The sequence below is a fragment of the Quercus robur genome, chromosome 11 (genome assembly GCF_932294415.1).
Source record: "Quercus robur chromosome 11, dhQueRobu3.1, whole genome shotgun sequence".
Classification (NCBI taxonomy): Eukaryota; Viridiplantae; Streptophyta; class Magnoliopsida; order Fagales; family Fagaceae; genus Quercus; species Quercus robur.
The window spans coordinates 36,876,564-36,888,979 of NC_065544.1; the positions used below are offsets into that span (position 1 = coordinate 36,876,564).

At 37.4% G+C, this 12,416-nt stretch overlaps 1 protein-coding gene across 1 annotated transcript; it reads left to right on the forward strand.

The window, feature by feature from the left end:
- Positions 1-5,393, forward strand: LOC126706608 (cyclase-like protein 2). The gene is made up of 7 exons (XM_050406145.1): positions 1-467; positions 653-697; positions 1,151-1,223; positions 2,733-2,830; positions 4,433-4,503; positions 4,879-5,014; positions 5,121-5,393. Exons 1-6 carry the CDS (start codon positions 95-97, stop codon positions 5,002-5,004), a joined length of 786 nt encoding a protein of 261 aa, XP_050262102.1. The 5' UTR covers positions 1-94; the 3' UTR covers positions 5,005-5,014; positions 5,121-5,393.
- Positions 5,394-12,416: the final 7,023 nt, after the last annotated feature.

Consider the following 12,416-nt stretch of genomic DNA (forward strand, 5'->3'; position numbering starts at 1 on the left):
ATATCTCTCTGTCTCTGCTTCGGGAATCGGGAGTTTCGCGTATTTTTCCACCGATTCCACACTTTTGCACTCTCTCATCAGTCATCACAAAGCCATGATCACCATGACGACGATGATGGGCAAGCCCCTTCTCTTCTTACTACTCTGCTCACTACTGCACCCGATCGCCGCCACCAACGACAACCACCTCGTACCTGAACGCAGAGAAGTGTACGATAACGGTCGAATCATAGATATCACTCACAAGTACACTCCTGAAACTCCCTCAGGTGGTGATTCTGAAAATGGGGTTGGACAGTTTCTCAGGCTCAGGGACTCCATGAAGAACGGCTCGCTCTACAATGGCTCCGAGCTCAGGAACCTCTTCGTTCACGCCGGCACCCACGTCGACGCGCCAGGGCACATGTTCGATCACTACTTCGATGCCGGCTTCGATATCGACACGCTTGACTTGGGAGTTCTTAATGGTACTACTTTATCTCACACTCTCGAGTCGAGCCTCGTCTACTCCTACTTGCTCTGCTTTTTCTGTTTGATGCTATTTCTGATATACCAATTTGGGTTTTTTTTTTTTAAAGGTTGAGTTGTTATATATTGTGCAAATGTGATGTGATAGATGATTATATGTATGTGTTTTTGTTTGTTTTGATAGGTCCGGCATTGTTAGTTGATGTTCCAAGGGATAAGAACATTACTGGTATGTATATTTTTAGTCAGCTTTTCTGGTTTAAATACTCTGTTGGTTTCTAAAGATTAGTACACGAGCGATCTTAGTTCATGGAGTTTAAAAGTGATCGCTTTTAAACTAAAAATCGACATGTCGTCACTCCATTAGACTAAATTCGATCATTTTAAGTGTTTTAGGGACTATAATTGATTACTTTTAAGTATTTTGGGGACTAAAAGCGATCGCATAAAGTGTGTTAGGGACTAAATTAACTTGTGGAATAAAGTTTAGGGACCAACCATGTATTTTGGCATTGTTTTAATTGAGGGTATGATTGTGCCATGTTAAATTTGGCACTTCTTATGCCCTGCTATGTAACAAGTTTTTTGAAAGCTAAATGAAAATGTACAAGTGATGAGAACATGTTGTGTATGATGTTCTTAAGTTTTGGACAGTAGGCCTAATGAAGTCTTCTCCTGACAGCTGAAGTTATGCAGTCTTTAAATATCCCCAAGGGAGTACGCCGTGTGCTTTTCAGAACATTAAATACTGACAGGTAATTCTAGATTAATTTTTTTTTGAAGATTTTCACCATAGTATTTCAGTTTCTGTTCACAATTTTGGCTAACAAATAATAAATCTGCTTTAATAGGTTTAATATTCATGATATTGGTAATTGGTTAACGGTTTGATTGAAAATTTTACATCTTACATGATATCAGAAAACTGTAATTTTTAAGATTCCTTTTAACTGAAAATATTCATTGCTATATTTTTTCCCCTCACAATCAAAGGTTTATGGAAGACATTTTTATTTGTGAACTAAAGTTTATCTTCAGATCAGAGTCATTTTTGTTTTGTGGTTGTACTTACTACATGCAATCTTTTAAGAATGCCATCAAAGGAGGTCAGGAATTAGAATTTTAGCATGCCTGCCCATGTACTTGCTCAGCATGCTAAACAATGTTGAAGACCTTGTGGGTTGGCTGGTGGAAACTCCTAGCCTTATTGAGCATGCGTGTGCTCAGGATGTAATCCATTTGTCTTCTGTTGTTGGTTATTGAAATTTACAGGTTCCCCATCAAAAAAAAAAGTTGCCACAATTTTTTGTACTTGCATAAGGTCAACATATCATACTGATTTTTTCTTTACCTTTTATTCTCTATCCAATTGTCTCTTGAGCTTATTAATGGTCAAATTATTAGGTATATATGATGTTAGAATCATATTAATGAAAATCAGTTTTCCCTTTTATTTGGTTCTTGTGGGTTCATATATTACCTAACAAATATAGATTTCTCTCTGGTGATGCAAAATGAGTTTATATTATTTACAAATCCTTATCAGATGAATACCCTCCCCCCACACCCCCCCTCCCCCCTCCCTCTTCTCATTTCATTTTCCCATTATAAGTTGCTTCATGTTCAAAACTCATGGTTTGCAGGTGGTTAGATGACTCTAGATAACACAATTCATTATATCATATTCATTGTCAAAATTCTGCCACTGGTTACAGTGGCCCTAAAAGAGGTAAACATATTGCCAGCAGAATATCATAATCATTGCTGTTGGTTACACTAGCCCTAAAAGAGGTAAACCTGTAGACAGTAGAATGTCGTTAAGGGTTAACCATCAAAGACCATTATAATGTTATGAAAAATGTGATAGTGCACATCATAGGAAAGGCAGATAATTAATGATGATGAAGTGGGAAAAATGACCATGTGAAGATGAAAGTTGAAGTTATTAAGAAAAGGTAAGATATAATATTATAATATATGAGAAAGCCTTTATCCTTGGATTTTAAGTACTCTGTACTCCTTCACCTTTCTTCTTCTGGATACATAATAATTCTCCTAGACAAAACTGGCTTGTTGGATTCAGCAAGTTGCTGTATTATTGGAAAAGCGAGAAAGGGTCTTGTTGTGATGACTATAGCCTCCCTTTCAGCTTGCTTCCAACTACTTCCCCTTCCTGAAAATGATTGTTTGAGTTAAAAATGCTGAACCTTTGCAACAGTAATAATTATAAAATTTGATTTGAAATAAAACTTATCCCATTTCAGGAAGCTTATGTTCAAAAAGGAGTTTGACACAAGCTTTGTAGGATTTATGAAGGATGGGGCAAAATGGTTAGTGGACAACACTGACATCAAACTTGTTGGTAAGATATAGATTGACTTCGATAAATTTCAGAGCCACTATAAGCCTTTTTGCTATGTGGAATCTTGCATCAATGTTGGATGACAGCACTTAATTTTCGAAACGTAGTTACTAATGTATGCTGTTTATGATATGGAACCTCAATCACTACATAGGATGTCTAAGATCTTTCAAGTAATAATCACAGACAAATTTTCACTTAATTTATGATATGGACAGTATCTAGTAAGTTTAGAGTAAATATTTAGTATAAGTAAAAATTAGAATTTTGCCATATTTAATATTGATGTATTATTTTGATACCAAGACAAAATTATGATTCCATGTTGCCTTGGATTCAATTTGAAAGAGTAATGTGTGAGACATAATGTAGATACTGAACTAAAATAACACACTATCTACAAAATAATGTATTCCTATGGAGGGGGATTATTTTGATTATGAATAAAATTTCTCTTGAAATTGTCCCAATGGCCTAGTGCTGACTCTAGCCAACCCTAGGTGTTGAAGTTGTCTCTTGCTTGGTGGTGACTTCAAGCAAGCTGAGGCATTGATTCCTAGGTTCTCTATCTTTATTTTGTCTGTCTCAGTGTAATAAACTAAACAGTGTCTTTTCTAATTTTCAAGGTACAATTACATTAGTTGTGATTCACTATTCCACCGTATCTAGATCATACTTTCCATTTAATAAGATACCATTGTTCCTTATTCTGTTCACCCCAACCTTCGTCCTTTTTGGCACTTGTAACTGGAGGAGTCAATAATCTTCATTGTACAAGATGTAGCCATCTTAGCGTAATCTCTCAATTTGTACCCAGATGACTGTCATTTGTCATTCATCTCCTTTTATCTTGCCTCTTATCTATATCACATCCCCATTTCAGTTATGCTCATATATGAATTTGTTGATTGTTGGAGACTTGGAGTCCATTATTCTTTATGTTAAGGGGGCTATCTGATGGTGTTTTCAATGCCCTCATCAAGGTGATATTAAACATTGATTCTGCAATAATCTGGGTGTTAATTGATTTGATATTGCTGTTCTAATTCTATAGGCAGCATCCTTTTCAGCCTAAGTTTGTGATGATGGAAAAGATACAGTATTTTTGTGGGTTGCTATGGCAAGTTCCTTCCACTAAAGCGACAGTTTGCAAGTTCAAGTCTGAGAATTAGCCTCTCCTAAAAATGTTTTGAGCATCACAAATTAAATGCTTTGACTGACACATAAATTCTCTTTCCCTATTCCTACTCTACTTACTCATCTTTGAGAAAATTTGGGAACTAAGGAACAAATTCCTTTCTCCTCCTCCTTTTCATATGCCATTACTGTAGCATTCAGCAACATGCCAAGGTTCAATCATCTCTTTGTCATTGGTTCTTCAATACTTCAGATACTGCAAAAAGCATTCTATGTAAAATTTCTTTGTTGCAATATGCTAGTACCCCTTTAAAATTCAATGAAAACTATTGAGAGGAATGTTCAACTAATCCACAGGGAGGGGACATTGGTGAAACTCCTTTCTGTTTAAGATATTCTCATTTATGTTCTCTCTATTGCAAATCTAATGGTTGCACTAATGCATTTTCCTGTTACGAATTGTAGGAGTTGATTACTTATCTGCTGCTGCTTATGATCATTTGGTCCCAACTCATCTTGTCTTTCATGAAGGCAGGGTAAGAAAATATGTCTGATAGTTTAGTGATTCATTCTAGTTAACTTTCTACGAGTGTTTTGCCGTTTTTATATGGTATAGCTGTTGAGCAGTAACTATCTACTAGGTGAAGGATGATTTCATCTTGAACTGTGGAGTAGTAGTTGACATATTTTTTTCCCTACAAGTTTGTCCCTTGCAATCAAGAGTGCAACATCATAGTTGGAAAATATGATTTGACTAGTCTATAGGTGTTCCAGATTGAAGTTGAAATACCATTATATGTCTCTGGCTTCTTTTACAGGATAAATAAAAACTTAGTTTGTGCAACAATGTATGGATTCATGTAAAATTAGAAGGGTCAACACAAGATGCTAAGATTGCTCAAATATTTCAGGAAGTCATACTCGTGGAAGGCCTAAAGCTTGATGACGTCCAACCCGGAATATATTCTGTACATTGCTTACCCCTTAGGTTGGTTGGTGCCGAGGGATCACCCATAAGATGCATTCTTAGTAAATAATAGTTTTCATGTAAGTTTACTTTCTGATGGCATAGTGATCTCTCTCTCTCTCTCTCTCTCTCTCTCTCAATCAGTACGTATATGGTATACTCATGCACAACGATTAAATGTTACAGGAAACAATGAAAGCCTGGGGAGGTGTTGAGGAGAAATACCGTGAAGATAGGTTTTATTGTGCCTCACTGAAGCAGAAAGAATATGCAATAAAGAAACTCTGAAAGATATGCTGGATATTTATTCCTAATATTTAGCATAGGTTATTATGAACCATGTAGAAATGCTTGAAAACTGTGCGCTTGCATTGCTCTTTGATTGTGTATAATATACAGCATAATATACAGATGTGGTAGAGCAGTACTCACAGGGTAGCCTAACACTTCCCTTGTAAACTCAATGATCTGAGGACAAGTTTTGACGTAGAAGCCTGTTGCGATGTTTATGGAGCTCCCTGGTGAAGAGATAAACAGATTGATCGGTATAAGGATCAAACTATACACAGCAACAGTTTATAGGATAAGTTCATGGATGAAACGATAATCAAGCTCAAGGTGCTTGGTGCTAGCATGGAAAAACTAGGTTGGAAGCAATGTAGGTAAATGGGGCTTAGATTGCCATAGTAAAGTTTAACCAGCTTGGAGATCGATAACACGTTATATTTTAGATGGTTTTGGCAGTTGGCACATGTGAGCTAGCCAGTAATATTCAAATTCAACACTGCTCGAATGAGACACAGTAGGTTGTTTCTTGGCACCCCTTAAGATCAGTTTAGGGCCCAAGAAAACATAAAAACCATAAATGGAACATCGAGTGTTAGCCGGTTAGGACAATCAGCCTAGCTAGCTAGTCAATCTCAAGGCTTCATGCAGACCTAAAGGACCAGAGGACGAAGAGCATACAACCAACCCAAGATTCAGGAAAATCCAATACACTCTAGGCTGAAGATGCTGCCATGGAAGTATCACTGAAAAAAATAAAAATAAAATAAAAAACTCCTTGGGAATAGTAATTAAAGTATGACCATAAAGACTATCGCATGTTCGTAGCCGCGGGTAGACAAAAAAGGATGTCACGTGCGTAAGAGGATCCACCAGTTCACTACATATGTACGTAGGTTCAACTACCTTTTACCATCAAAAAAAAAAAAAAGGTTCAAATACCTTTTGATTTTTTCCATTAAAGAGGAAGGTTCAACTACCCTTTTAAATCTAAGGACTAAGGATAAAAAAATGTTGAGGAATATGAGTAAGGGTAGTAAAAGGATGTTATTATTATTATTTTTTTTATAAAAATTGTTAACACTAAGGACTTTTTATCCGAAATAAAAAGAATAACTGATTTTTTGAAAATTTTTTTATATTTCCTATAAAAGTTGTAACAAAACTATTCTAAAAGAGAAATGACATGTCCACTTCATTTTCATAATAATTTCACAACAAATTATAAGTGGCAAGATGCTAATAACTGTTACAGTTGGTAAAAAAAAAAAAAAAAATTTAGTGGTGAGTCTAAATTAATATTAGTAATAACTTTTTGCTTAAAATTTGTTGTAAAATTTCTTCTAATTTAAAAAAAAAAAATGTTATAAACTAGCATTATTTTATTTAAACTAAAGCTGAGGAAAAAAAAAGTTGTAATTAAACTAATAGTTGCAGGTTTGGTTAGAGGGCCTACCTGGCAACATTGCTCCTTCGGCCTATTTTGATGTTCATTAAGGTTTTTTTGATACTGTTTTGCTAATAAATTCCCAGGCAGCAATTGGTCTGGTTTCTCAAAAAAAAAAGTTTTCTCTTCGGTTCACATTGATAAATGATAATGTAATTAGCCAAGGCACGTGAAAAGTGATGCATGACAAACTAGGGATGGCAATGGAGCGGGGCAGGGCCGGAGGATGGGATCTTCATCCCCGCCCTGCCCTGGGGTGTGGGGCAAACCACCTTGCCCCATCCCTGCCCCTTGGGGCCCCACGGGGACCCGCCCTGCCTCGCCACTAATACAATTTTTTTATATATAAATAAAATTTTTGCTACAATAATATAAATCACAACAAAATAAAATGTTTTAAAATCCAAGCATTTAAATAAACTAAGTATTTAAATAATCTAATACGTATCAACATAATTCAAAACTGCCTAATAGCAAGTGTGGGGCCGAACATATAATGAATCACATCTAACTTCAAACTGCCTAATACATAATGAAATCCAAGTGTGCTCGAACCTACTACCTATTGGAAGCATGAAACAATGTGCAAAAAAAAAAAAAAAAAAAAACCTACTGGAAGCACTACATGACCAGCCTTTTTTCCTTCTAACTGTACTTCTTGAATAGCTATAAACAAAAATACCAATTTTAGATAGAAAAAAAAAGAACCAAAATTTAAATTGAAAAAAAAAACTGATTTAAGAAACACTAAAACAAAAGGAAGATAGTGAATGAGATGAACCTAAAAAGCAACGTCTTGGACTTGGAGTGGAGTCTGGCTTGAAACTTGAAAAACATGTATAGACTATAGAGAAGAGGGATGGGTTAGGGGGTGTCAATAGCAGTAGGGTTTTAGAATAAAAAATATTTTATCCCATGTTTTGTACTCTTGTGTTTCACTTTAAATATTAGTGATTTAAGGTTTACTAAATTTACAATTATAGTCCTTATTAGTGTGGGGTGGGGCGGGGCAGGGCGGGGATAAAAATACTAAACCCATCCCCACCTCATCCTGGGGTGCGGGGACAAAATATTGCCCCATCCCTGTCCCACCACCTTTACGGGGCGGGGAAAACCCGCATGGGGTGGGGTGGGGCAAAATTGTCATCCCTATGACAAACCATAAAATCAGATCAACTAGGAACAATAATACTGATTTTGGTTATTTTTAGGAAAAATATAAAAATTACTTTTAATTTTCATTCTTTCAAATATACATTTCCTTTTGTAGGGTTGATGGGCCCAATAGTGTATATTGGGCTGGGGGCCCAGTCCAAGGACGCCTAGAAGTCCGAGGACAAGTAAACGTTATTATGGAGATGGGTGTTCGTAAATAAAGGAGGGGATTTGGCCATGATGATCGAAGAGAGTGGTCCGAGGATGAATGTCTCCTTGACTGCTTAGCCGAGAATTGATGGTGTGGTTTGCCATCCAGGGCAACGTTCTAGGAGGTTTTGTTGATAAGGATGAACACCCTAGAAGCATAGGACAGAGGGAAGCCATATAATATCTAAGAGAAAGCTGCTACCACCACATTGAATGCTCTGTAGCTAACTTTTTTGCCACATTAATGAGGAAGTGATATTTGAACAGTAATTTTCAGCCTTACAGCTACTTCCCAAAGACTTCAAGAAGTGCTGATGGGATAAGGTTCTACACCAATAATCTACTCTACACGTAAAGGGTAGAAATGAAAGAGGGAGAATAGTATGAAATAGGAGGAAAGCCCTGAGAAAAGGGATTGGGGAATTAAGAGAGAATTACTGTAGTAATAAGAACTATAGTTGTAACTAACTTCAAGAATTATATACAAGAACTGATCTCCTCAGACTGTGTTGATGACAATTTTCATTAGATACAACTAATCTATTTTTACTTTATTATCATTTGGATCCATTATAATTGCTATCAACTCATTAGAGCTAGTTTTCTAACTTACTCTCTACAAATTCATTGTATTAGGCTTTTTGGGCTTAGATTCTTTGCATTTTTGGGCCTAGGACTCAAACCGTGTCCTTACACCTCTACAATCAAAATCTTTATGCTACCTATTCCTTGGATTTAGGATGCATATATAGTATGGGGTGATACCTGTCATTTATCACAATTCTAATTTTTCAGAGATTATGAATGTTTCTGAAACCTCTAAAACAATAGTTGTAGTGTTCAATACTAGGATATATAAAAAATAGATTAAGCATTGTATTCAAAACTTGCATGGTTATTTGATCATTTAAACTGCCTCAGTTTCAAGATTCCAGGAATTTCATATATGTACTTATCTAGCTTTAGAATGCAAGGGCAACTTTTCTCAGTTATCTTGCTCTAATTTATGGTCCTTTAATTTTGTTTTTCCTTTTCCATATGTCTATGACATTTCTCTCTCTCTCTCTCTCTCTCTCTCCTAATTAGAGAGGTTAGTGGGTTTTGGGTTTAGTGCTATAGAAAAATAATCTAAACATCTCAATTTGGAGTCATACTGAATAAAAAATAAGAACTCATGAGGAATGATAGGTATTGGTTAAAAAATAGATAAAAATTAATCTGGTTTTTGTTGCATGAGACATGCACACATTTCAAAAAATTGTCGCTTACGGCACACACGTGTGTACAATGGGAGAAAAATATTTAATTAGACAAGATGCTCAACATTTATCATGATGTTACAACATGAATCGACATATTTATTCCATTTGTCTTTCCTTAGTTCTGGGTTGGTTTTAACAAAGTCCTCCACTTGACATAGCCGAAGTTATGAAATCCTTGAATATTCCCAAAGGAATTCATCGTGTCATTTTTTTATTTTTGATGTTGAAACTTGGAAAAATATCATTCCAACCTGAAATTGAATTACAATAGAGCTAGGACTTAAGGTAGAAAAACATCAAAGGAAGTTACATCAAATCATCCCTAAGAATTTGCTGAATGAAAGGGGGGTAACACCCTTCCAAATTTGAGTTTGGCCCGAGAGTTTTGCTTCTTTGGCTAACACATGTGTAGCTCTATTACTATCCCTTTTCAGGTGCTGGAAGGTATAGCATGTGAAGGATTGCGAAGAAGAACTGATATCATGGAGGCTATGACCAATATCGCTACTAGAATCCCCCAAGGTTAGTGCTTGAATCATTGACAGAGCATTTGACTCGAAGATGGCTCGGGGAATCTTCATCTCTGAAGCAAACAGGACTCCCTGGAGGAGAGCAAAAGCTTCAGTCACCTTAGCAGGATAGTCTGATGGGAGAGGTTTGCTTAGTGCTTCGATGGTGTTGCCCGAGCTGTCTTTGATAATTACTCCTATGTAGGAGTTCCTCCCATTATTTGTAGTTGCTCCATCTACATTAACCTTGTAGTAGCCTAGTTGGGGGGGGGGGGGGGGGGAGGGGGTGTCCATTTATGGTGGGAGACGGATTGCACTAGGGTTGGAAGCAAGCATTGCTGAAATCTAATAAGGTTCTTCTTGTTGATTCCTAGGCTTAAGAAGGTGGGAAGCCTGCATCATTGTGGATGGCTTGGTTTTTGTTTCCCCAAATGGTCCAAGTAGTCATGAAGAAGATATCCAAGCTCCTTGAGAGACCCTTTTTCTATGAATTGGCCTACAAGGTCCATAATGTTCATTTCTGAGGATTCAATGTCCATCTGGCAGTCCTACCACAAGGCCCAAGTTTGCCTTGCATGGTCACAATGTAGGAGGGCATGAGAAATGGATTCCATATGTTTATCACATAAGGGAAAAAAACTAGAAGAATTCATACCTCTGCAGCAGAGATTGTACATGGTGGGGGGGCCATTCATGCAGGCACGCCAAACAAAAATTTTAACTTTTGGAGGGACTTTGAGCTGCTAGATTTTCTTCCAAAAGGGTGGGTCGTAGTGGTCTGCTGTGCTACCCTCATTCCCATTTTGCACAATCACTTTTGTAGCAGCGTAATAGGCACTCTTGATAGTGAATGAGCCACTTTTGTTCCCTATCCAAATTAAACTATCCTTCAGTAGACTATAGTTAATAAGAATCCTGAGGATAGTATCAGCTTCAAATGGAAGAAACAAGGACTTCATAAGCTCAGATTTCCATCATTTGGTATCTTCATCAATGAGTGAGGAGATCATCGGGAAGTTGTTAAAAGGTTTTTTTTGGGGGGGGGGGGGGGGGGAGATCACCTTATGGGTGGTCGGTGTTGGGAGCCACCTATCCTCCTAAATATGGATCCTTTTGTGACTACCCACCCTTCATTTGGTGCCTTTTCTTATAATCTCCAAGCTGTTGTGAATACTCCTCCATGCGTAGCTTGGGTTGCTGCCTTTCTTTAAGTTTAGGATATCATCGTGAGAAAAGTACTTGGCTTTGTAGACCCATGCCACTAAGGAGTTGGTGTTTGTGAGAATCCGCCAACCTTGCTTAGCTAATAATGCCAAGTTGAAGGCTTGTAGATTTCGAAAGCCCATACCACCAAAAAGCTTGGATTTGCACATCTTCTTCTAACTTACCCATGCCAATTTTGTTTCTTGATTTCCTTGGCCCCATTAGAAATTCCTCATCCTTCGTTAAAGGTCATCACAAAGAGTTTTAGGTAATTGGTAGCAACTCATGGTATACGTTGGTACAGCTTGAGCCACGGCCTTGATAGAAAAGCTTTTCCTTCCAGCCACCGATCTTCTTGCCCACCCTCTCTTTTATTTCAACAAACACCAGTGTTTTTTTATTTCCCTATTAATGAGGGAAGACCAAGATATTTCTTATGCTGAGTGTCTTGCATTGGACCTAGAATCCTTAAAATCCCTTCTTTAACCTCGAGGGGAGTATTTGGACTAAAGAAGACTGATGACTTATTTGCATTAATTTTTTGTCTCGAGTCCCTTTCATAGGCATTAAGGATGTTGATCAGCTCCATGCATTCCAAAGTGTTTGCCTTGCAAAACAGCAGACTGTTGCCTGTAAAGAAAAGATGGGTGATTGTAGGGTAGCCTCTACAAATGGATATGTCATTGAGAGTTTGGTTCTTGGCAGCTTGGTGAATGGGGGTAAAAAGATCCTTGGCACAAAGAAGGAAGAGTCCGAGGGAGAGCGGGTTGCCTTGGTGAAGGCTTTTAGTAGGAATGATATTGCCATAGGCTTCACCATTGATGATCACTGAGTATGAGACTGAAGAGATGCATTGCATGATGAGGTTGATCCATTTCCTGTTGAAGCCCAGTTTTTCCATAACTCCTTTAATGAAGCCCCATTCCACCCTATCAAACGCCTTACTCATATCAAGTTTAATGGACATGAAGCTCTCCTTCCCTTTGGATTTGTGGTTCAGGTAGTGCATGAGTTTAAAAGCTACCAATATGTTGTCTGTGATTAATCTTTTTGAAGTAAAGGCACTTTGGTTCTTAGTGATAACATGGGGGAGGATGGCTTTAAGGTGATTAGCTAGTACCTTGGAGATAAGCTTATACACTACATTACATAAGCTGATCAGCCTAAATTCTATCATTTTGGTGAGATTGTTGGTTTTCGGAATAAGGGAAATGTTGGTTTTGTTAATTTTTGCCATAGGCATATTGAGGTTAAGCACATTCAACACAATGGTGGTGACATTAGATCCCATAATGCTCCAATATTTATGAAAGAAAATGGTAGACATACTGTCGGGTCCCAGGGCCTTGGTGGGGTGAAGTTGTTGGAGTGCTCTTGTGACTTCTTCGCTGGTGAAGGTTTTGGTGAGCTC

Excerpts from the sequence above, each read along its gene's own strand:
- LOC126706608 (XM_050406145.1), top strand. The coding sequence starts at position 95 with ATGATCACCATGACGACGATGATGGGCAAGCCCCTTCTCTTCTTACTA. Across the intron at positions 468-652 it reads TGACTTGGGAGTTCTTAATG|GTCCGGCATTGTTAGTTGAT; the intron begins GTACTACTTTAT and ends TTGTTTTGATAG. Across the intron at positions 2,831-4,432 it reads CACTGACATCAAACTTGTTG|GAGTTGATTACTTATCTGCT; the intron begins GTAAGATATAGA and ends TACGAATTGTAG.